The sequence below is a fragment of the Trichosurus vulpecula genome, chromosome 2 (genome assembly GCF_011100635.1).
Source record: "Trichosurus vulpecula isolate mTriVul1 chromosome 2, mTriVul1.pri, whole genome shotgun sequence".
Taxonomy (NCBI): Eukaryota; Metazoa; Chordata; class Mammalia; order Diprotodontia; family Phalangeridae; genus Trichosurus; species Trichosurus vulpecula.
Genome location: NC_050574.1, coordinates 116523419 through 116549400, shown reverse-complemented (window position 1 = coordinate 116549400; position 25982 = coordinate 116523419). Strand labels below are relative to the sequence as shown.

Below are 25982 nucleotides of genomic sequence, written 5' to 3'. Positions count from 1 at the left end.
AATTATTGTCTCATTGGATCCTCACAACAACTCTGAGAGGTAGATGCTATTATTATCCTCATTTTAACAGGTGAGGAAACTGAGGCAGGCAGGTGAAGTGACTTGACCTGGGTCACCGAGTGTCTGAGGCAGGAGTTGAAGTCAGATCTTCAAGACTCCAATTCCACTGTTTTATATACTTCACCACAAAATATAATCATAATAGGGCCAGGGGTGGGGGTGGGGGAGCAGAACTGGCAGTGATGGGAAGCTCAGAGAGCGCAGAATTTGGAGTTGGGGGAAACAACTTTGAGTTTTGGCTCCAATATATTAACCAATTGTGTGAATTTGGGTAAAGATTATTTGGTCTGGTTTTTAAAGCACTTCATAATTTGGCCTCAACATATTTTTTTTTCAGCTTAATTATACGTAATTCTTCTTGCTTCATTCCACAATCCAGGCAAACTGGCCTTCTCTGTTCCTTCCATGGGACACCTCATCTTTGTGTTTCTGAACTGGCCATTCTCCTCCATCCCTAGAATGCACTCCTTCCAAGAATCCGCCTCTTCTTTCACGATGCAGATCAAGTACTGCCTTCTATAGGAAACCTTTCCTGACTCCCCCTGCCCAATGCAAGGCACCCCCCCGCCAACTCTGATTTATTCCCTATGTATTTACAATATGTGTGTATCATCTCCTCTGGAAGAATACAAGCTTTCTGAGAGCCAGGACTGTTTCATTTCTTGGATATCCGTATTTCCAAGTAGTATCTCCAGGTGACTCTTAGACCCTGCCCCTTCCCCTTTTCAGCTCTCTTTTGTGTACTGTGTTCCCTCTTTAGATTCTAAGTTCCTAGAGGGCAAGGACTATCTTTTTCTTATTTGTATCCCCAGCATTTAGCACAGTGCTTGGTACTTACCAAATATTTATTTACATTTCTCTGGGTCTCTATTTCCTCACTCATAAAACAGGATGACACTAATAGCACCTACCTCAACAGGTCACTGTGAGAATCAAATGAAAGAACATATGTCTATTGCTTTGCAAACCTTAGAGCACTGGGGAAATGCTAGCTATTAGCCATTGGGTTCTGGCCCTAATTCACTGTGTGATCTTTGGAAAGTTACTTTCTCTGTCTGGGTCCCAGTTACTCCACTTATACAAAGGGGGTGGGAGTAGGAGAGATGACTCCTAAAGCCCCTGCCAATGCTGACATCGCACCTCCCGTGTTTACAACCTCATGCGTCTGCCCCATTTGACCACACTTGCTCCTCCACCAACGTCTTCCATCTTTCACAGTTCCATAACCTATATTCCTACGCTCAAATGAAGGGAATTTGCAATTTTCCCTTCGAAAAAGACTAGCCTCCCAAGAGCTTTCATTAGCTCTTAGGAAAACCAAGCCAGGATCTTTAAAAAGCAATGAAAAGCCACACTCATTCAAACTTCAACCAAGAGGAAGTCATCTCTCAATCTGCTGGCTCCGGAACAAGAAAGAGCCTGTATACCCCAATGCGACCAACAGACAGTTGTGTCAAGGAGATGTGGGTAAAATGGAAATGGTAATCCTTTCCCTGACTCAGCCCCAGGCTGGCATGGAGGCTCAAAGGAGAAGGGAGACCTGCAAGATCTGCAAATCGTAAGGTACTATAGAAATGCTAGTAAATAGTAACTGACGCGGGCAGCTAGGGGGTGCTATAGTGGATAGAGCGCTGCAATCAGAAACACTCACCTTCCTGGGTTCAAATCTGGCCTCAGACACTTACTAGCTGTGTGACCCTGGGCAAGTCACTTAACTCTGTTTGTGTCAGTCTCCTCAATGAGCTGGAGAAGGAAATGGCAATCCATTCCAATGTCTTTGCCAAGAAAACTCCAAATGGGGTCACAAAAGGTTGGACACGACTGAAAAATGACCAAACAGATCTGACACGTATACAGGCTTTAAGGTCTGCCAAGTGGTCTATACACATTATCTCACTTAATCATAATCACACTGTGAATATTAAAGGCATCATTATCCCCATTTTATATGTAGAAATTGGGGTTCAGAGATGCTAAGTGGTTTGTCATTAGCCCCACCATTTTCATTGTGTGGCCTTGTTTTAAGTCCTGGAGATCAAGAGTTGCCGAGTGTATTCTTTCACTGTGCCTAGGAAGGTAGGAGCAATGTCAGATCAAAATTAAACAGCACTTGATGGCTCATGCAGAGCTTTCCTCACTATAATCCAGATATTATCCCCATTTTACAGATTCAGTTCAAGGCCACCAAAATTGATCTAGCACCAGGGATGGGAAGGACCCTGTCCATGCTGGGGATCCACAGATGAAATATAACAGAGTTGCTGCCCACAAGGAGAAAACCATCTACTTTGCAAATGACCATAATACAAAGGGGAGGGAGAAGCTGTGGATCTGGAAGATTTCAGGGAAGGAAAATGAGGTTCCCCAATTCAAACTTCCACAACTGGTATTGTAAGTTCCACCAGGACAGAAGCTGTGTGTCAACTAAGGGGTTTTTATATCTCCTCTGGCATAAAGCTTTGTATGAGTTTAATAAGTGTTTGTGAGAGAAAGAAAGGAAGGGAACACTAAAGGAAGGAAGGAAAGGGGGAAGAAGGGAAGGGAGGAGGGAAGAAGGGAAAGGAAAAAGGAGGGGGGATGAAGGGAAGAATGAGAGGAGAAAAGAGAGGAAGAAGGGAAAGAGGGAAGGAAAGAAGGAAAAGAGAGAAAGAAGGGAAGGAGAGAATGAAGGGAAGAAAGAGGGGAGAAAAGGGGAAGAGGGGAAGAAAGAGAGGAGGAAAAGAGGGAAGGGAGCAGAGGACAGAACAACAGGAGGGAGGAGAGAACAATAGGAGGAAGGAGAGAATGAAAGGAAAAAAGAAGGAAGAGGGGAAAAAGGTAAGGGAAGAAGGAAGGGAGAGAGTGAATAAAGGCAAGAAGGAAGGGAGGGAGGGAAGGACAAACACAGATAAACAGGAGGGAAGCAAGGAAGAAGGATTGATTGATCCTTCCAGTATACCACACTGTGCTGTGTCATGCTCTGCCGTGCCTCACCACATAGAGGGAGACCAAAAAACATAATCTTGCTTTCTCTCCAGCCTGTTACATTTCCCATCTCTTACTTTGTTTGTTCTATTCCTCTGATAGCCTCTCCTGGTCAATGGTTGAGAAACTGTGCTTTACTTTGGACTGTCAGGCCTAATGCCAATAAACGAAAAGACCCAAGTGCCAGTGTAATGAGAACAAGATCCAGAGGAACCAGAGTCCTTCAGAACAAGATCCAAGAAGAGTCCAGCATAAACTCACTACACCTGTAGAGACCCCCAAAGACAGAATTTCCCGATGCTGAGAGAGGAACGACATTGGTATGTACCCATCCTTCCAACAGGAAGGAACTAAGAACTCACCTGAGTGACAGGGCTGGGAGAGAGGCTCATATGTCCAGAGCCATGGATCAGAGCCAAGATTCAAACCTCTGACACCAAATATAATGCTTTTTCTACCGTTACCATGTTGTCTGTTAAAATCAAGAGAGAAGAAAGGAAAGAGAAGGATGGGGATGGGGGTGGAGGAGGGCAACGGAGGGGGCGAGGTTTGTACGTCTCATGAATGAGTGACTCAACTGTCCTATCCAAACTCAACTGGCATTTATCCACCACACTTTGTCAGGAAGGAGGCTATGGCAGCAGAACTGTCTTCCACCTTCCTTGGTGGCCCCACATTTTCCTGGCCATCTAAAATCAACAAGCACATTCTCTTTCCTCCTCCACACTGTGTTTAGAAGAGAGCTTCACTGTGTGTGCTTACATAGCAGCAGAATCTAATGAGAACATCATCTGCATATGCATGCCTCACTCCCTTCTCTGAAAGGCAGAGCAGCCACTTATCCAGCTGAGAGATTTAGGACTGTGGTCCCTATGCAGCAGTAATGGCGGTGTTTTACTTCCTTGTTGTCATGGAGATGGGTAGGGCTTCAGATGCTAGTCGGATGCTCTCTTAAATACGGAAACAATGCATTCCTATCCCCAATCATCTGACTTTACAAGTTCTGGAAATCGGGAAAGAGAAAAAAACACCCAACTCCATTTAAGCCATGTGGGAACCTGATGTCTTTTTAGAGCCCATCTCAACCTGTCCTGCACAACTTGTCTGCTAAACACCTGGAAATGTTCTTCTATGCTCTAGTAGACAATGATGACAGCAGTTTGCATTTCTATGGTGATTGACAGTGTATAAAGCACTTTCATTTCCTAGCATCCTTGTGAGTGATGTAGTAACAAGGATGATTCTCCCCATTTAAAGGATGAACAAAATAAGGCCCGGAGTGGTCACAGGATGATTCATAGTTAAATTTATCACCCTCCTTTCACAACATTCCTAAGAGAGAGGTTGCATCTGCTTTTATTATTCCTATTTTATGAATAAGGTAATTGATTCTCAGAAAGATTTGACTTGCCTGGGACAGTGTTGGCCATGGAACCCAGGTTTCCCTGACTCCAAGGCCAAGGTTCTTTCTGCTACGTTTTATGGTCTATAGCTGGACATGGCCTCAGGGGCCATCCAGCTCAACCCCCTCATTTTACAGGTAAAGAAACTGAGGCCCAGGTTGGTGAAGAGATTTGCCTGAGGTCACACAGGTAGAATTTGAGTGGTAGAATTAGGGATGTGGAATAAAGATTCCAGCTTAAATCCTGCCTCTGCCTTTATTCCCTATGTATGTTACAATGGACAAGTCACAGCCTTGATGGGACTCAGCTTGCCTCTCTATAAATAAGGAGGGTGGCCCACCTGATATGTCTCAGGTCCCATTCAGCTCCTGAGCCTATAAATGGGGCCTGCTTTTTCCCCATAAAGGACCAGGGAAAGGATTTACAGAGATGAGTCCTCACCAGGAGTTTTCCCTCCTGTGAGTGGCATAAGCTAATAACAAAACAAACCGCACAGTTCTCACGATCTCTTGGACAAATCTGGAACACTGAACGCCTGATCACTTGCTACAGCCGTGGGCAGTAATTCAATGAACACATTTTCAATAATGGAGATTTGATTAGGCTACGTAAGGCCATGAATGACACACAATTATCCAATACTGTTAATGATCACAGCAAAGGGGGAAGCATGCAGGGAAGCAGCGTACCGCGATAACAGGAGCAATATTAACTAAGTGGCTGGTATGCAGGTTTTCTGGGTGGCATTCTTTCTGAAGAACTATTCTGAGAGAGAAAAACACAGCAATCCTTGATCCTCTCATTAAGGTCTAACAGGCGCCATCTTTTCTGCATTAGCTAGCACAAGTACAATCGTTATGTGCCAGGCATCGCCAGATGAGTAAATCTTTTCAATGTATTGATTTATTTCACTTCCTTAAATAGGTTATTGATCCTCTCCTTCCAAAGATAAAGAAATAAAAACACTTCTAATCTATGTAACTGGTTACAGTTTTAAGTTTTTGGAGTTGTTTTTTTAAGTTCTTTCCATGGCAGCTAGGTGGTAAAGTGGCTAGAACCCTGGGCCTGGAGTCAGGAAGAACTGAGTTCAAATATGGCCTCAGACACTCACTGGATTTATGCCCCTCCCCAAGTCACCTAACCTGTGTCTGCCCCAACTTCCTCATCTGTAAAATGAGGATGATGATAAGAGTTCTGACATTCCAGGGTTGTTATGAGGATCAAATAAGGTAATGTGTGTAAAGTGCTTAGCATGGTGCCTTGCACATAGTGGGTGCTTAATAAATCTATTTTTCTTCATTCCTTCCCTTTCTCCTCCCTTCCCTCCTTCCTCCTTCTTTCCCTCCTTTTTCTTTCCTTCCTCTTTTCCCTCCTTCCTTCCTTTTTCTTCCCTACCTTCCTCTATTCCTTCCTTCCCTTCAATTCTTTTTTCCTTCCTTCCTTCCTCCTTCCCTCCCTTTATTTTTCCTCCCTTCCCCTCTCCCTCCATTCCTTTCTTCCTTCCTTCCTTTCTCCTCCTTTCTCTCCCTTTTCTTTCCTTCCTCTCCTACCTCCTTCCTTTTTCTTCCCTACCTTCCTCTATTCTTTCCTTCTTCCCTTTCCTTCTTTTTTTCTTCTTTCTTCCCTCCCTCTGTTCCTTCCTTCTTCTTCCCTTTTTTCCTTCCTTTCTTCCTTCCTTCCTTTCTCCTCCTTTCTCTCCCTTTTCTTTCCTTCCTCTCCTACCTCCTTCCTTTTTCTTCCCTACCTTCCTCTATTCTTTCCTTCTTCCCTTTCCTTCTTTCTTCCCTCCCTCTGTTCCTTCCTTCTTCCTTTTTTCTTCCTTCCCTCCTTCCTTCCTTCCTTCCTTCCTTCCTTCCAGCACATTTCCTCTTAGGTGTCATGGTGGTAGAATGGAAAGAACACTGGCTTTGCAGTTATAGGACTAGAGCTTAAAACCCACCCCTGATGATTGCTACCAGTGTGAACTTGGACATGTCATTTTGGCCTCAGTTTCCTCCTCTGTAAAATAAAAGGGTTGCACTAGATGGCCTCTGAGGTCCATTCCGGCTTTAGATCTGTGATCCTAAGAGGACTGCTATAATGAAAAGAGCTGTGGACCCAGAGTCAAGAGATGTGAATGCAAATTCTAACCCTTCCACTAACTCGCTATACGGCAGTGGGCTGATTCTTTTACATCCCTGGACCTCAGTGTCTCACCTGTAAAATGAAAAGGTCAGGATAGATGGGCTCTAAAATAACCGGACACTCTGGCAAACATAAGGACACATTTCTTATGCTTCGGGTCAAATGACCCAGGAGCTCATGAGTACGAGCATGCCATCCTTCGTGGTTCTAAACCATCTCTCTCCAGAAGCCCTCCTCAGAGCATCCATCCACCCAGACAGTGGAGGCCTTCCTCTGATTCTCTGAAAATGTAGAATGAACAAAAGCAGCCTCCACCTATGGCTGTATAACAGAAAAAGAGACCTGCCTTGGAGTCAAGAGACTGGGGTTTGAATCCTACCCCAGGTACTTATTGGTGGTTGGTTGCGTGATGATGGGCAAATTACTTCATCTCCTGGAGTCTCAGCTTGCTGATCGATATTATCGATACCACCTACAAATGTTGTCCTTGACACTATTTTAGGCTGCTCTAAATCAGCTCACCCCCTATAGAGCATTTTATTTGTACTTCCATGACACATTTCTCATACATTTCTGTGGTTTACAGACACCTGTGTTTGTGTCTTATCCCCCACCTACCCAAAAGCTCCAAGAGGGCAGGCAGGGACTGACAGTATCTATGGACTGCAGTAGATGAAGGCTCGCTGAATCAAATAGAAATGAACCCAGAGGCAGTGTTGCCCAATGGACACAGAGGTATACTTGGAATGAGAAAGACAGAAAGCTGAAGCCTGCCCTCAGGCACTTACTGGTTATAGGCCCTTGGGTGAGATGGCAATCGATTTCTTTCAGCCTCAGTTTCTTTACTGGGAAAATGAGAGTTTAGACTTGATAACCAATAAGGTCCCTTCCTGCTCTAAATCCGTTATACTGTGAATGGGACTGGCAGTGAGAAGGACCCAGCTTCTGTCTCAGTCTCACGTGGCCCAGGCTTCCAATGTGGCCCACACGACCCTTCTCTCACCTGCCATCCCATCATTTACCTGGTTCCATTCCGTTTGTCCATATTCCCCCAAGTTATCAGAACGGCACCACTGCTCTAAAAATGAGCAGGCTGGCTTCCGCCTCTGGCCCTCAGGCTCTGGGCATTTGGAGACAGCACAAGGGGTGAGATACCAGACCTACCTGGTTTCCAGTGGGATGTTACTGTTGAGTAACCAGTTGTCTTGCGCATGGGCAGAGTCCGGGGGACCCACGGGGTGCTCTCCGGAAAGAGAGTGGTCTGTCGGTGCCGGGCTGGGGTTGCTGCGTGGAGTAAAGTTCCCTCGATTCAGGGAGTTGATGGAGGCCGCGTGATGCTGGTTGGGGGTGTGGGCGTGAGACAGTGGAGGAGGTGGAGTCCGCAACCTGGACGGGTTCTGAAGGCTTGCTGGGTGATCTAGGAGACAAACAGGCCTGTGAGGTCAGGGACGCTGATCTAACCCTGGGCATTTTCAGCAGGAAGAAAAAACACTGTTAGTTCAATGTGGCATAGAAGCACTGATACACTGTTACTGCCCAGGTTGATGGAGCACTCTTAGATTTTGTAAAGCATTGTATCTTCCCAATAAGGAGAAGGAGGATGACAGCGAAAACACATTTCTGTAAAGCACTTTATGGTTTACAAAATGCATGCTTCACAACAACCCTAGAATCTCTAGTGGCCTTCAAAATGAAGTCCAGATGCCCTGCCACTTTTACTGGACCCCTTCCCTGATTCCCCCGGCTAATAGTGCCCCCTTCCCCCTATATTACTTTGTATTTATTTTGTGCATACTTTTATATTTGCATATTGAGAATAAAAGTGAGATACCATATATGAAAGCACTTTGTAAACTATAACACACTGTATCAATGCAAGGGATTCTTATTACTTGGAAGGAACTGAGTATAACAGACCAAACTCCATTAGGCGGGAGATGGAGCTAAATAGTCTTTAAGGTCCCAAAGAATTCAAAGGTTTTATGGTCTGAAGTCAGGAAGACCTGAGTTTAAATAAGGCCTCAGACACTTACTAGCTGTGTGACCCTGAGCAAGTCACTTTACCCTGTTTGCCTCAGTCTCTTACCTGTAAAATGAGCTGGAGAAGGAAATGGCAAACCACTCTAGGATCTTTGCCAAGAAAACCCCAAATGGGGTCACAAAGAGACAGACATGACTGAAAAATCACTCAACAACATATTTCTATAAACCCAGGGGATGGCATTTACAAGAAGGGAATTTCCTGAAAAATCTACAAGTCAAGTTCAGGGCTCTGCCCTCTAATACCCTTGAGGAATACTGTCCAGCCTGCCCCCATACACTTAAACATACTAATAATAACCAGTATTTATACAGTGCTGCATGGTTTGCCAAGTTTTTTACCTATATGACCTTATTTGATCCTCACAAAATCCCTGGGAGGTAGGTATAATTATTATATTTGTCTTACAGGTGAAAGAACTTGGGAGCAGAAAGAGGGAAAGTAATTTGCCCATGATAGCAGAGAGTTTGAGGTGGGATTTGAACTCAGGTCTTCCTAATTCCATGTCCAATATACTAATCTACTACTCCCTCTATACCATACTACCAATTTACTCAACTTGGAGAAAGGTGCTACACTGTGGAAAAGAAGGTGAAGTCATCCGGCATCCTAGATGCACTGTGGTGTAATAAGGGTACAAGCACTGGCCTTGGAATAGGAAGGCCTGGGGTCAAATCCTAGGCTCTAATCTTTATTATCTAAATCATTCTAGACAATCACTTCATCTCTCTGAAATCTCCGTATCCTAATTGCAATGAGAGCACTACGTCCAGTAATCAGGACATTTGGAGGAGAGGGTTTTGTAGACTTTAAAGTGCTGTACAGATAGTAATTGCAATTATTACAACACAACCCAGAAATCTCATGTTAAAGAGTAAATAAAGATGCTGTTCTGAAAGCTTAACAGGAATATAATTATAGCCAAACATTAACATAAACATAATTACAGGGAAGTATCTTATAATAATGGCAAGTAGCATATAGTGCTTTAAGGTTTCTGATATTATCACACATCATCTCATTTGATCCTGGGAGGCAAGTATCCCCTTTTAAAGATAAGAAAACCAAGACTAAGTGAGGTTTGGTGACTTGCCCAGGGTCACCCAGCTAGTAAATGTCTGAGGCTGGATTTGAACTCAGGTCTTCCTGACTCTAAGTCCAGTGCTTTATGATCCACGGATCCCCCAGCTGCCTCTTTCTGCTCAGTGCACTACAGCAGACAGCATCCTGGAATGGATTCTGGAGACCGGGGTTTAAATTCTGGCTCATACACTTATCACCCATGTCATCCATCCTGGGCAAATTACCCTCCTCCTTTATAGGATGGGAACTAACAATCCTTGTGTTCCTGTTTCACAGTGGCAAGTGAAGAAAGTACCTTGTACTTATCAATACCTAAGGAAATGGGAATTCCTATTAACACTACAAAGAGCGGACCCAAATGCCTTTAGCTTGGGGAATGCACATGTACACTAGGCCTGGCCTCTGGGGAGGCTTGCCAAGACTTTCTTTGAATTCTGTGAGCACATTTAGGAGTTAGTGGCAGAGAGACGCACGTATCAGATTAGAAGGAAGCCCCCGTTCTGTGGGTGCCGCGTGATTTACCCCAGACTGACAGACCCCTCGCCATGCTTGGGGACCACTTACACCACCAGTTTGGCCGAGGACCAACAAGGGCAGGGCTTTCATTAAATAAACCAGCTGCCCCAGAAACAGAGGTTATGGCACTTCCGGGCTTCTAGCAGCAGCGTTATGTTTGGACAGAACCACAAAGGTTTGAGAAATTTATCAAAACGTAATGACCTTCCCTTCCACCACCACCTCCCCCCACCAAACCAGGCTAAGAGACAGAGACAGCAAAGTTGACCTCCGAGGTACAAGGAAACAGGAGAGTCATAGATCTGGGAGGACACTAGACCGTGCTGGGTCAATGATTCTGTCAAAGTTCCAAGGATCTGTTAATTGAGACAGACAGTGCCTCAAACATAAGCAAACAGGGCACCAGGCTGCCTTGGGTGAGTGATGATGGATCACGAAACCTCTCACCTCCAAGCCACTGTTTGGAACCCAGACCAAGTAAACAGGAAGTATTACAGAGGGCTTTTCACCATCTTCAACATTTATTCAGTCAAGTCATGAATGCATTCATTCAGGCAGCAAAGAGTGGTTGAGCACCTACTATGTGTAGTGATATACTGTGTGCTAGAAGAAGTACACAGACAAAAGTACAAAAGTACAAAGACAGCACCTGCCATCCTGGAGTTTACAGACTAGACAACCACAATACACAGCGTGAGGTCTAAACAAAGTGCTATGTGAAGTCCAGGGAGGACAGTCATTGTCAACAGCAGGGATCACAGGAGACTTCCTGGAGAAGGTGGCATTTTAAGTGGAGCTTTAAAGGAAGGGTAAGAATTCAGTTCATGAACAGAAAAAGTTGGGACATCCCAGGTATAGGGAATGGAGTGAGCGAAGATACCCAAGTATGAAAGTGAGGGTGTGTTCAGAAACAGCACAGTCCAGTTGTCTGGATCGGAACAACATAGTACAAGGCTAGTGAGATAGTCCATGCTGTAAGAGAACCAATAAAAATACTGGAAATGGAAAGAGAAAAGCCTGGGGGTTGGGGATTAGAGTTAGACGCAACAGCCATTTTCAGTCATGTGAAGGACTGTCATGAGGAGTCAGGAACACTTATCTCTGTGATTTCAAACCTGGCTGAGGCTTACATTTCCTAGTTGTGTGACTCTGAGTAAGTCACTTAATTCTGTTTGCCTCAGTTTCCTCATTGGTAAAATTGAGCCATAGAGGGAAATGGCAAACCACTCCAGTATCTTTGCCAAGAAAACCCCTAATGGGGTCAGAGAGAGTCAGACACAACTGGAAAATGACTTAACAACAACAACACAAGGAAGAAGGCTTAGACTTGTTTTCTTTGGTCCTAGAGGGGGAGACCTAAGACTCAAGAGAAGATGGCACAGAGGGATGAAACCAGGTTGTACAGAAAGAAAAAAAAACATTCCTAACAATTAGGCTTTGTCTTAAAGGGAGCCGGGTCGTCTTGGAATATAATTGTGGTTCCTCCTCACCAGAGGTCTTCCAGTAAAGGCTGTAGGACAATTTGTCTGAGCTGTAGAGCTGATGCTTGTTCCAATAAAAATTGGCCCAGATGGTTCCTTCCCAACCTTGAGACTCCAGAACTCCCCTCTAACACTGCACAGAGCTATATAGGATCAGGTAGCACCACAAAGGACACAATAAACAAGACCATGTTTTCTTTCAGTTCACAGAATATAAAATGCCCTCATCTCTAAAAGCACTAGGATCATAGGATTTAGAAAAGAAAGGTATCTTAGGATTCACTCAGTACAAAGCACTTATTTTATTTTTTTAAATTATTTTCCTTTGTCCTTGCTGTAAGATAATAGTGGGATGGAGGAATGGGGTTGTAATAGTACATTTCTGTTGACCCCTCTAGAGTGAATGTTTCCTGGTAACAAAGAAATACAGTTACATCGACACATCTAAAAGACAGAAGTAGACAATGTATGCAACATTCTGCCCTTGTAGTCCCCATCTCTCTGTCATGTGGGGTGGGGGGCTTATCATTTTTTTCCTAGGGACATTACTGGTTTTTTTTTTTTCAGTTTTTAAGAGTTCGGCTTCCTTTTAATTACACTTTTAAAAAATTCCATTGTTCTATTCATCTTCTTTCATAATTCCAAATTGCTATCAAATTGCTTGGCCCAATTCACAGCTGCACCAACAATGTATCAGTATACCCATTTTCCCATAGTCCCTCTAACACTGACTGTTCGCATTTTTTTGGCCAACTTCGGCAACCTCGGCATTGTTTTAATTTGCGTTTCTCTTACCATTAATGACCCATTCACTTTGCAGAAGAAGTAAACAAAACTAGTGGAGGGGAAGTGATACGTTTAAGGTCACAGTCCAAATCCAGGGATTTTTCTACTAAGCTAAGCAGCTAAAATAAACAAGAGGATGGTGGGCGTGATTTAATATTCAGATTAAAAGCAGATGAGACCTATTTTAGCTCAGATTCTCCAAACAAAACCATACATGGGGCTTCTCAACATGGCCTAAAGGTGAAAGCCCCTTTCTGTCCTAGATAAACACTCGTATCCTGAACTTGGCAAAATAAGGATGTGCTGCCAAATCCCATAACTCTCTTCATTTGACAGGCAGAATTCTGAAAGGAATGAAGTCTTTCTGTGGTTCAGTCAGTCCACAGTATTTATGGGACACCCACTACAATGCAAGTCAGAAGTCACGGTCTCTATTCTCAAGAAGTTTTTAATTTAAAAGAGGTGGGGAGAGGGGAAGGGAAGGACGGTAGGAAGGGCAACCCTTCCATATCGCCCACAAAGAGAGAGCGAGCTAATGTCTGCACCAGGAATGACAATGAGCAAATCCACAAGGTAGGATCCTGCTCATGAGGTTATGGCAAACTAATCATTGGAGAGATTTAAACAGTTAGCAGCAGAGAATAAATTAAAAATGGATTTGAATTTCCTCACTCCTCCATCCATACCCACATGTATGAGAGCACATGTATCTCTCCTATAATCCACCCATAAGATCTGATTCAAACAAGGGTTGATTCTTCATTGTAAAAAAAAAAAAATGGCACCCTGATCCATGGTGCTTCTCAGGAACCCAAGGTAGGGACATTTATACGTCTACACCATGGTCCACAGAGTTCACTCATGGATACTCTGGGCCCTGGATAACATCGTACTGATTAGTATGACTTTGCTCTAACACCATTTATCTCAGTAGTACAGTTATCTTTTCCACATCATGGTGTTTAGGGGCACGGAACCCTTGTGATATGGAAAAGCCATGTAAAAATTTTTGGCCCTTCCTGAGTTTTTCTTTTTCTTTTGTGGGGTGTTTACAGTACTAAAAGATAAAAATATGTGGATATTATATGATACCATGAAGATACTTTATGCATTGCTGAATTTTTAAACTTTTTCTATTTCTGAGCTTCACATATTGTCTGCGGCTTCTGCAAAACTCCCCAAATATTGCCATTTAGTTTCTTATTTGAAACCATGATAAGGAAAGTCATGATGTGGAGGGGGTAACTGTACAAAGCCAGAGACACAGATCAGACAGCCCAGAAATGCAGATTCTCTGGAGTGTCACTGGTCTGACTTGCCCTCCCATTTATAACCACCCTCCTGTGGGACTAACCAGCCCACCAAGCGAGGCAGGGTATCCCTGAATATGCAGGTGTATATGGAGAGGGATCCTTCACTAGTTCTAAGGGTCTCTGATTTTGTCTATGTGGACACCACCTCCACTTCCACAGATCAGAACCCCTCTCCACCTCTGGGGGGCCTATAAGATCTGCTGTGGCCCCCAAATGTTCTTCTCTAGGGCTTATCTGCTGAGGAACTTCTCTCGGTCCAGCTGGGTCAGCTCTTAGATAATATTGCATCACCCTACTCACACCTGAAGTCCTTCTGACTTGACCGAGCCTAGCACCAGGTGTAGTCTTCGAGTACCCACAGTTACCTCTGTGCCATGAAAAGGATTCAGATGATGATGTATGCAGGGTGTCCCAAAATCTTAGCATTACTTTTAGCTTTAATAGCTTAAAAGCTTTAAACTATTACCTTAAAATAGAGACAGCTTTTAAAATAATTATATAGAATATTTATAATAATAATAATATATTTTATATGAGTATACATATTTACGTAGCTTAAAGGTCTTAGTAGCTTTAAACTGCACTGAGACTTTTGGGACACACTGGATAATTAACAATGGTAACAGCTCACATTTATAGGATGCTTTAAGGTTTGAAAAATCACTGAGCGTTTTCCTTAGCCCTGGGAGGTAGGAGTATAAGTATTTTATTATCTATATTTTAAAGATAAAGAAACTGAGGCTCAGAGACATTAACAGACTTACCCATGACACACAGCTGGTAGGTTTCTGGGTTGAGAAGCAAACCCAGGGTCCCTCATTGACTACGTATCTGGAACTGATTCCACTCTAGCACTCTATCAGGGGCCACTAAGTGATGCAGCGGATAGTGCCAGGCCTGGGGTCAGGAAGACTTGAATTCAAATTCGATCTCAGTCACTTACTGGTTGTGTGACTGTGGGCAAGTCCCTTAACTGCTTTTTGCCTCAGTTTCCTCAACTGTAAAATGGGGATGTCAGTAGCACCTACCTCCCAGAGTTGCTGTGAGGATCAGATAAGATAGTATCTGCAAAATGCTTAGCACAGTGCCTGGCACATAGTCGGTGCTTTATAAATGCTTATTCCCTTTGCATTCCCTTCTCTCCTATACCAAATTGTCCTGTAGAGGCGCATCCACGTGGCAGCCCGGAGTAGCGTGGAGAGGGCCGGGCCTCAATGTCAGGAAGACCTTGGACCCGGGACGGCCCAGCCAACTTTTTAGGACTCTAAAATTGCAGATCCCTCACTGATCTGCTTCGGCAGATGGGGGTCCCTACACGAGTTACATCACGGGTACTGACCAAAATAAAAGTAGCATATATGTAAGCACAAGTCTATAGAGAGAGCTGTAGAAAGTCCACAGCGAAGGGACAGGGAAATTTAAGTTCAGGCCCCAAAAGAAGCCATTGATTAGGTCTGTGACCTTGGGGGAGTTCCTTAACCTGACTTTTGGTTTCTTCACCTGTAGAATTAGATGTTTCAGACTAGATAGTCTCTAAGGCCTCTTCTGTAATCTCCAAAGCTCTATTGATAAATGCAGGCCTGGTGTCTATGTGTGTCTATACACACGGGGCAGTAACAAAAAGAGAAAGCTATTCTCGAGAGGTTTTAGACACAGATAGAGTGAGTATATTCAACAGGGAACAAGGAAGGAAGGAAATGTTAGCAGTGGAGGAGGGCCTGAGCGCTGAGCTCACGGACAGCAGTGGTAAGTATCTCTGGCTGAGAGCTGAAGCAAGCAGGAGGATCATTTAGCACCACCGGAACAACACTAGAAATGAGACGGTAGGTGGACCAAACCCCGGGGTCTCAGGGGCTAGCTGGGATCAACCTGGCTCAGCCACCTGATAGACAATTGTATGTATAAATACACGCGGCATAAAAACGTTGGGAGCTCCCCACGGCTATATTAATTTAACGTTTACAATGCCTCGATGGCAGTGGATAGATCACCGGGTTAGAAGTCGGGAAGACCTGAGTTCAAATTCAGCCTAGACACTTTCTAGCTGTGTAACCCTGGTCAAGTCATTTAACCTCTGTTTGCATGTTTCCTCACCTGTAAAACAGAGATAATAACAGTACCTACCTCCTAGGGTGGTGAGGACCAAATGAGAGAACTGTAAAGTGCCTAGGTTAGAGCCTGGCACACAGAAAGCACTACATAAATGCTAGCCATTATTACAATTCAAGTGAACTAAATTTAACATGCACAGTGCTGGACATTGAGGAATAAAAGGACAGAAAAGAAAAGGATAGTCCAAGGGCCAGCTAGGTGGTACAAGGAGTAGAGCACTGGCCCTGGAGTCAGGAGGACCTGAGTTCAAATCCAGCCTCAGATGCTTGACACTTACTAGCTGTGTGACCTTGGGCAAGTCACTTAACCTCAATTGCCCTGCTTACCCCCTCCAAAAAAAAAAGGGAAGTATGCCCACAGAGAGCTTCTATTTTAGAAACTAGATGGCACAGTGGATAGGGCACTGAGCCTGGATTTGGGAAGACCTGAGTTCAAATTTGACTTCAGACTCTTATTAACTGTGTGACACTGGCAGGAATTAACTTCTTTCAGCTTCATTTTTCTTACCTGTAAAATGGGGACGAAAATAACATTTACCTCCCAGAGTCGTTCTGAAGATCAGATGACATCACCTATGCAGGGTGCTTTGCAAACTTCAAAGTGCTATCATTGTTATTGGAAAAGAACAAGGTATTCTCTCTCCCCCCTGCCCCAAGTTAGGCTTGTTGCCTAACTTCCTGGATCCAATTCTAATAATCTACCCCTTATACAACGAGGCCTTTCAACTGAATTAGTGAATAACTGAATTACTGCATTTACTCACATAACATAAGTGAAATAACCAATACAATATAATAGAGTAAGTCAGGAATAGTAATATGCAGAATCCCATTTTATTGATGGGGTCAGAAAGGTGAAAGGCCTTTGTCTGCCGCCCAAATTTGAATTCAAGTCTCCAGACCACAGATTCAGTGCCCTTTGCTTTACCATCTCATTCCATCCTCAGTAAATCCCCCACAGGCCCTCTAGGAAAGAGAGGAGGGGCTGTTTGCGTAGTGAGAGTGAGAGAAAACAGATGGACGGTGTGAGTGCTGCAATGGTGCCCTGGAGATATGAAAAGAAAAGCCTGCAGCACTTTGGGTGGATCCTCTACAGGAAGGCCTAGCCAGGAATCATGGTGGATATGGAGGCACGGCAGAGGGAGGGGAGCTTCTGGTCAGTAGAGCCCAGAGAACCCACTTAGCAAACCTCATCAAGCATTTAAAAACACACCTTTTGGGGACAGAAGTACGGGAAGCAGTCCCAGAACTGTCGTCTCTCTGGGCAGGAGAGACCTTCTGGTCCAATTCTCACTTTACAGATGAGTAAAAAAGGGCCTGGGAGAGTATGAAAATCATACCCACAGAGAAGGGCGGAGGCCATACAAGAACCCAGGGCTCCTACCTTCCAGGCTGGGCGCTCTTTCCACATGTATGGGCCGCAGACCCTTAGAGTGTTGGGAACACTGAACAACAGGCATATGGTATTTTAATTACAAAGGGCTCACATGGAACCACTCTGTCCTTCGACACAGAAGCCTGGCAATTCTCTCTCAGGGGCAGGACGAGTGCTGCCAACCAACTAAAAATAAAACAACAATAAAGCAACACAACCCTGCAAGTTCTGCCAAAATTAAAAAGTCATAGATTTAGACACCTTGGAAGCCACTGAATCTAACCCCTTCCTTTTACAGATAAGGAAACTGAGGCAAACAGGATTAAGTGACTTGGCCAGGGTCACACAGCTGATAAGAGTCTGAGGCCAGATTTGAACTCCAATCTTCTGGACTCCAGGCCTGGCACTCTGTCTACTGCACCACCTAGCTGCCCTCTTACTATATATTAATGCAAAAAAGTATTGATTAAGCCCTTGTGAGCTGTCAGTGGCAGAATGTGAATCCCAGGCACTTAGCACAGCGCCTGGCATATAGAAGGAGTAAAATGCTTGTTGCCTGACTCTTCCTGGATCCAATTCTAATAATCTCCCCGTTATACAATACTGCCTTTCATCTGAATTAGTGAATAAGTGAATTATTGCATTTACTCACATAAGATAATTTATGATGAAATAACCAATACAATGATAACAGAGTAAGCCATGTGTGCACAAGTCAGGAATATTAATAAATTTCAGGAAGATTATTTACAGTCTTTTCCAAGGACATATTAATAAAAATGAGGTTTAAAAAAGGCCACAAATTTGTAGAATAAAAGCCCAAGCACAGAACGATAATCTGCCAATAAGTCTGATGGCTGGTTCTTTGCAGACATAAGTGGTAGGGGGCCGACTGGAGAGCCAGAGTTCAGTAATACTAAGGGGAAGACAGAGACGACAGAGAGCTAGCTACTAAGGACTTAATGAAGACCCTAGTGAGCTTCACAATCATTAATAGGCCTCTAATGATTGTCACATATGAAATATGATATTTAATTATCATAAAACATTAAAATCCTGATTGCTCACGAATGCCAAAAAGAAAGAGTTGTTTTTGTTACATTAAAATGTCATCGACCACTGTGGACTTGGTTACTCCAGACACAACAGTGCTGAGACAGTGCTGGCTAATGAAGCTTGTTCTCCACAGCCAATTTAGAGAGAAAAAGGACTCTTTGTCATCACATCAACAAGCCTAGGGTCGAATGAATGCAGAGCACAATGAGGCGACCAGGGAGGGGGCCGGATAAATCTAAGCCCCACGGGCTCTTCGACGGGGTTAATGCAACGATGCATTAAGGACAGGTGATTTCAGGGGTGCAGGCCACCCACCAGGTGCAAACGGAGATGCCTCTGTGGTCCTTGGGGGCTGCTCTGGCCAAAAGAACTCATCACCTCCTGGCCACACTGCTGACTGCTTCCCAAGCCTGTATCACACTCCTGCCTTCTTGACCCTGGCTCCTGGATGCCCTGGCTTCCTTCAAGACTGGGTGCAAAGCCCATCTTCTGCCCATCTTCCTGGTGACTCAGGCCTTCCTCCTCCCTGCTAGTTTTGTCTTCTGAGACTGTCTTCCTTCTCCTCTGTAAATCTGGTTGGTGTCATTTGCTTTTCCAGTTACAATGTGACAACTCCTTGAGGGCAGGAAGAGTGTGTTTTGCCTTTCTTAGTATCTTCGGTGCTTAGTATAGTGCCTAGCATGTTGTAAAGGCCCTAATAAAGGCTTGTTGGCTGACTGGCTAGACTAATGATGACTCTCTGTCTGTCTGTCTTTCTCTGTCTGTCTCTCTCTCTGTCTCTTTCTCTGTTTCTCTGTCTCTGTCTCTCTAGTCTAGGTCTTGGAGGAAAGGCGCAGCATTCATCACCAGGCCCAGCCTTGGAACCTTTCCAATATTGTAGGATCTGCTGGAGTTTATGCTTCACTGGCAAAGCCTTTGAGAATGTAAAGGCATCTCCAGGCCATGATATAACATTGGAGAAGGACTTGCCGGGGGTGGTAAAACTGACCTTCTTCCCATTCGGTTAATTCAACAACAGATATAAACAGACAGACAGATAGGTAGAAAATCATGCAATCTCAGTTGTATGGGACCTCAAAGGTAGGTGAACCTCCTACTCAATGCATCAATCCCTCCAAAAGAATCTTCCACATATGATCACCTAGCCTCTATTGAAGACCTCTATTCACAGGGAGTTTATTGTTTTTGTTCAGTTGTCTTTTTAGTCATGTTCGACTTTTTGTGACCCATTTGGGGTTTTCTTGGCCAAGATACTGGAGTGGCCTGCCATTTCCTTTTCCAGTCCATTTTACAGATGAGGAAACTGAGGCAAAAAGGGTGAAGTGACTTGCCCAGGATCACTCAGCCAGTAAGCATTTGAGGTCAGATTTGAACCCAGGAAGATAAATCTTCCTGGACTCCAGGCCCGGTACTTTATCTACCATGTCACCTAGCTGCTCCCGGGGAGTTTGCTACCCTCCCACTGTTGCCCACACTAGCTAGGGAGCCCATGTCTATTTTGGGACAGCTCAACATGCAATGAAAGATTTTTCATATGCTGAACTGAAATATTCTTCTCTATAATTTCTAAACATTGGTCCTACATCTGGCCTCTGGAGCCAAGCCAAGCAATCATGTGACCTCCATTTGGCTATGTGAAGGCAATGATCCTACCTTCTTTGCTCTCTTCCAAGTGTGCCCTTCCATATATGGGCATTCCTAGCTTCTTAGACTAATCCTTCTATAGCATGGCCTCCAGTCCAGCATATCCTGTTGGTCAGTCTACTGGGGAAGTGCTATAGTTTATTGGTGACCCACCTACAATGTAAAGTACAGAACACGGCGCGATCCTCTAGATGTGACTGGCCAGGGACGAAAACGGCAGGATCAGCCTTCTACCGCTCCAACCTGCCTTCCTCTCAGCAAATTGATAGATCAGTGTCCAAAGTCCACTTTCCAGAATTACTGTTACTGTTTGTCCTTCTTTCTCAAAGAAGATTATAACATCTTAAGTAAAAAGACCAAATACCATAACTACCTGAATCTGTATAATGATAATAACGATGATGATTAAAAAATAAAAAGCATCAGACACAGCTTTATTCTGAGGAATAAAAATGAAGCATGTGGCCAGAATTGTCTGCCATCTCTTCTGGCTTCTCTCTTGGTGGGGGGGCTCCCTACCTGCTCACTTAGCACACAAGAAAAGCCCGCATTCCTGCCAGCTCCTAGGGTTTCATCAATTCCTAATCCCCTTCTTCCTGTCATTCACACCTCTACTGGTGGAGGCCCAACAACTGTCCAGGCAGCAATTCTTCTTTCTCAGTAAGTCTTGGGCCCCACCAACATATGCTCCAAGTGTTTAGCTAAGGAAAGTTCCCATGAGAACCAGAGCTCTGTCTTTGCGCCCTGAAGCAGCAAAGCCCCTCTCTACATGAAAGAAATTTAAAGAGGCTTGTGATAGCACGACGGAATGACAAGTGGGAAGCTCAGGGTACCCTGGAATACATCTCTTCGTACATACGTGGCTGCTGGCTTCACAGACTTCTCCAAGCCCTTTGCATTTCTTCTGCTCTGTGGAAGCAATCTGGTATCATAGCTGGTATCTGGGTGAAGTTTTGAGGTTTTCAAAGGTATGTTATGGACAGCTGGTTTTTATCTGGGCCTTCAGGTTATTTCATCTAATCCTCACAACAACCCTGTAGCGTAGATGCTATGATTATCCCCACTTTTACACATGTGGAAACTGAAACTGAGAAAGGTTTAAGTGACCAACCGAGGATCCCAAAGCTAGGAAGCATCTGAGGCAAGATTTGAACTTGGGTCTTTCTGATTCCAAGTCTAGCGGCTTTCTATTACCCAGTGAACCACCACCTGGCTGCCTCATTATGCAGAGCACTGGATCCAGGAGTCACCAGATTGAGCCCCAAGTCCTGTCTCTGCCATTCAATCAAGCAAATTGAGAGATCGGGAAAAGTTCTAATTTCCAAAATTAAGTCCAAAGACCACATACCACCATAACTACCTGTATATTGGGAGTAACAGCGATGACAAAAAATAAAAGGAACCTGATAGGTCCTTGTCCTAAGGAATAAAAATTAAGTATGTGGCCAAAACTTTTCTCCCATCCCCTACATGGTCTAAATGACCCATCCAATAAACATTTATTAACTACCTACTGTGTGCCAAGCACTGTGCTAAGTTGGAGTTGTGTGGCATCAAGGAAGTGACTACGTCTTTCTCAGACTTAGCTTCCTTATCTGTAAAATATGGATAATAATATTCGCATTACCTAATATCCTATCAAATTAGAGGTGTGGACAGGATGATACAATTCAACAAATATACACTGAGCATCTCCTATTTGTGATCCTCTGTACATGACCGGGAGGAGGGTGCAAAAGTGCAAAGCAGCATAGCTTTTCTACATAAACTGAGGAGCAGAGAGATTAAGTGAATTGTCCAGGGTCGGAGGAGAAGCAGCAGAGAGATGGGGTTTGATCCATGCTTTCGATCCTAATTTTCTATGTTCCAAGTTTCTCTCTGTTGCTAACATCCAACATGGTACTAGGGTCATCTCCGGTACTAAGATTCTATAATTCTATGATTCAATTTGTTTGGTAAATTTTTTTTGGCCCACGAAGGGGTCACCACCAATTGTTTCCTGCAATCATCATTAACACAGCCGAGATGATTCTTCTGACACTGCATCCCTGGCCTGAAAAGTTTGTGTATATACATATGTTTTTTCCTGTTTTGATTAAATTTCCCACTTGTTATTCAATTATTTTTTCAGCTGAGAAAGTTTCCTTTCTGATTCCCCAGATCCTGGCACAAGTCAAGTGTTGGACTCAGCACTTAGAAAGAGAGGCTCATGGGCTTTTGAGTTTAAAGGGGATGTAGAGGTCATCTAGTCCAATTGATTCATTTCCAACAACTATGTGATGTGCCCAGTCACATGCTGCCAAGACTCAAACTTGAATCTTTTGATTCCAAATATAGTGTTCAATCCATGATGCTAAGCTATGTCCCACTACGGTCCTATCTTTCAGGATACTGTCATAGTTGATGTGCAAAGGCTCCGGAATCTGAGACCAGATGCCCACTACCCTTCTGCAATCCCCTCATTGCTACTTCCAGAGTCCAAAGTGCCGTTATAACCTGGGCAGCCCCTTGATGTTTGGTGGGGGCCAGCCTGACTAAGCAGAAGAGGCAGTGAATGTGACCTCTGAGTAGGCATTCTGTTCTCCATCAAGAAAAATGTCATCACAGCACAATGAGAGGCTGGCTTCTGCAGTGGCAGCTCTCCGGTCATTATCTTTACTGATGGAAGCAGAGGAATACCAAGGAGGAGGGGGCCTCCTCAGGGTCATAAAGGGAGTCAGAGCTCCCAGCTTCCTCTCTTCTACTTCCAACCATGACGAAGCCATATCCCTCTATGCATTCAGACCAACACATCCAAAGCAAAGCTCAATCTTTCTTTTTCCTCTCATCCCAATCAATTTTCATTTGTTAAACAGAATTGAGTTGCATCTAGTTATATTCAACAAATACTATGGCCCAGTGTTATTTGTTAATGCCTGGGCTGTGTGTGAAACACTGAAGCACCCAAGAAGTTTGGATGAGAAGGCAAGAGTTCAAATCCAATCTCAGACACTTCCCGGCTATAAGGGCTAGTTCACTTAACCACTGCCTGCCTCAGTTTCTTCAACTTCAAAATGCTGGCCTGTACAGTCCTTTCCAGCAATAACTCTACAATCCTATGATCTATCTCCTCCTGGCCTTTCCTGCAAATGGGGGAGATATTGGCGGAATGGAATTCATCCATCCATTCCTCTGGCCAAGCAGTCAGTCTTTAAAAAAAAACCTTAAGTTCTAATGATGTGTTCTGTTTGATGAAGTGTGTATTGAAAACAATGTTTGTTGAAGGACCGAGGGAGTGAATGAAATCGTCAATCAGTGAAATGTCATTTCCTTCACCTGCCTTTACCTCTCAAAATCCAACCCACTTTTAAAGGATCAGAACAAGCTTTTGCCTTCTCTGTGAAACCTACCCTGGCTACTCCAGCCCACAATCATCTTTTTCTTTTTGGAATTCCTCCTGCATCCTTAGAGCCGGCGCCAAGCAATTTACTGCTTAACTCTTCTCTGATTTCCTGTGTGCTAATCTTGTTAACACAACTCTGCAGTGGAAGTTTCTATAGCTCAGGAACCAACACACACGGATTTGGTCTGCCGTGTACTACGAGGCACAGTCACTAACGCAGGGGAAGTGCTCGGGAAATTGATTTATTGATTGAATGGACCTGGATGGGCCTGCCACCTCTAAGAAATGAATCCATTTCAAGTCAGCAGTCACTTAGTAGGCACCTACTACATGAAAGGCACTGTGATGTACACCAGGATACAGAGACTGGTTTTCTTCTTCGTCATGATTCATGACAAGTCTAGCTCAGACGTGACCTCCTCAAGGAAGCCTTGCCTAATTAATTTCTCCATCTTTCGGATGATCTCATAGCACACACTGTATTCCTCACAAGTTTTATATTCTAATTTATATTATATTTATCTATGTTATTCAGTCATTTTTCAGTTGTGTCCAACTCTATGACCCCATTTGGGGTTTTCGTTGCAAAGACACTGGGAGTGGTTAACTGTTTCCTTCTCCAGCTCATTTACAGATGAGGAAACTGAGGCAAACAGGGTTAAGTGACCTGCCCAGGGTCACACAGCTAGTAAGTGTCTGAGGCCAGACTTGAACTCAGGTCTTCCTGACTCCAGGCCCAGCACTCTAGCCATTTCACCATCCAGATGCCCCATTTATCTATCGTGGCTTTGAGGGCAAAAGCTTTTTAATTTTTCTTCATCCTTGTAGCTTTTTTGGTTCATAAATCAGTGCTTTACACTTAAGAAGAAATGAATGAAGGTCTGCTGAAAGAATTATTACAGTAACAACCACTCCGCTATCTGATACTCAGGAGAGGAGAATTCTAAATTGTAGTTATTTCCTTTCAAACTTTCAAGGATAATCTCGTTCACAACTCATAGCAATGCCCCATATTTAAAAGCCTGCTCAACCACTCTCCTCCCTTCTCGCTTTAAGTCCTCTGCATTTGCAACAGCCTCCAGACTAATTTTTCCATTCTAACACTTTATTGTGTAAGGTATCTTCCAATCCGACTTCGCTTCAATTCCACAAGTGTTTATTAACTGTCTGCTGTGTATAAGGCACTACACGACACTGAGGACACAAAACCCAGAACAGCCTCTGTTCTTCAAGACCTTCCCAAAGGGAGACAACTTGTACCCCAACAAGCGAGCAAAGTAAATAAAATGAATTTTGAGGAAGAAAGACCTAACAATTGGGAGGTAGGTAAAGGCATTAGAAGCTAGGAGTTCTAAGAGGTGGAGGTGAGGAGGAATACATTCCAAACATGGAGCACCACCTGTAGACAGGCAAAGGTGTGGGAGATGGAACATTATATCCCGAGGGAAGCAAGCAAACTAGTTTAAGTGGAAAAGATAATGCATGAAGGAGGGTGAAATTAAGCAAGACTAGAAAGGGTGGTGTCAGCAAGACATTTAGAGGCCAAGGTGAGGATTTTTCCCTTAGAGGCAAATGTGATCCACTGGAGATTTCAGAGAAGGAGATCGACATTGTTTGAACTGTGCTTTGGAAATAACAACTTAGGAGCTGTGCAGAGAAAGGATTGGAGAAGATACTGGAAGCAGAGAATACAACTGGGAGGTTTTGGAGCCCCAGAGAGGAGGGATGACAGCTTGAATTTGGGTTGTGGATGTATGAGTGAACAGAAGGGAAGAGGCTGAAAGATGCCTCAGATGGAAAAATGGAGGATCCTTGGCAAACTCATAGGATAGAGATGGCATGCGAGGGAGGAAGGAGTCAAGGATGTCCAGTGGGTGGTCACTTGGGTATCCAGAAGGGCACTGGTGTCCTTCATGAGCTAATATCAAATGAGATAATTATTGTACAGGGCTTAGCACAGTGTATGGCACACAACATAATACTTACCCCCTTCTGCGAGCCCTTCACAGAAATAGGTGAATACGAAGGAAGGGGAAAGATGGTAGATATGCTACATTTGAGATCTCTCCAGGACACTGCAGTAGAGATGCCCCACAGCTGGCAACATGGGATTGACGTTCAGGAGAGAGGTTAGGGCTGGATGTATAACTTGGGAATCAGCATTATTTTCTTTATGCACAACTAATTGATTGTTGGTTATATCCTAAGGGTTTTCCCAGTTCTAATGTTCTCTGTTCTGACAACTTAACTTCAAAGGTCCTTTCCATTTCTAAATCAATGGAAGGATCATTAATTCCATCATTCATTTATTCAGAAAATGTATATTAATGACATTACAAGGCCAGTTTATTTGTCCTCCATCATTTAGCTGTGTTTGGTTTATACAACAAGCCATCTGAAACCTGGGCTCACAGTCGACTCTTGGTAATTTTCAGGCTCAGAGGTCATCAAGTCATCTAAGCATGCCTCGGAGCAGACATGTAAGGGATCCCCTGCTCTGAGTCAGCCAAGCACCAGACACTGCCAATGCGCAAAAGACTAGCCCTTGCCAGGGAAACCCTACCCCGGGACAAAGATCTCTATCTCCTAGAGACACAGAGCTGAATGCTGTTACTGATTCGGAAAACTCCAGCAGGGAGTACA

General features: G+C 44.0%; 1 protein-coding gene across 1 annotated transcript in view; it reads right to left on the bottom strand.

The window, feature by feature from the left end:
* The window catches only part of TENM4 (teneurin transmembrane protein 4), a 514686-nt gene that overhangs the window by 410667 nt on the left and 78037 nt on the right, over positions 1-25982 (bottom strand). Inside the window, 1 exon segment of the mRNA XM_036743921.1 lies at positions 7716-7968. Coding sequence (XP_036599816.1) covers positions 7716-7968 — 253 coding nt within the window.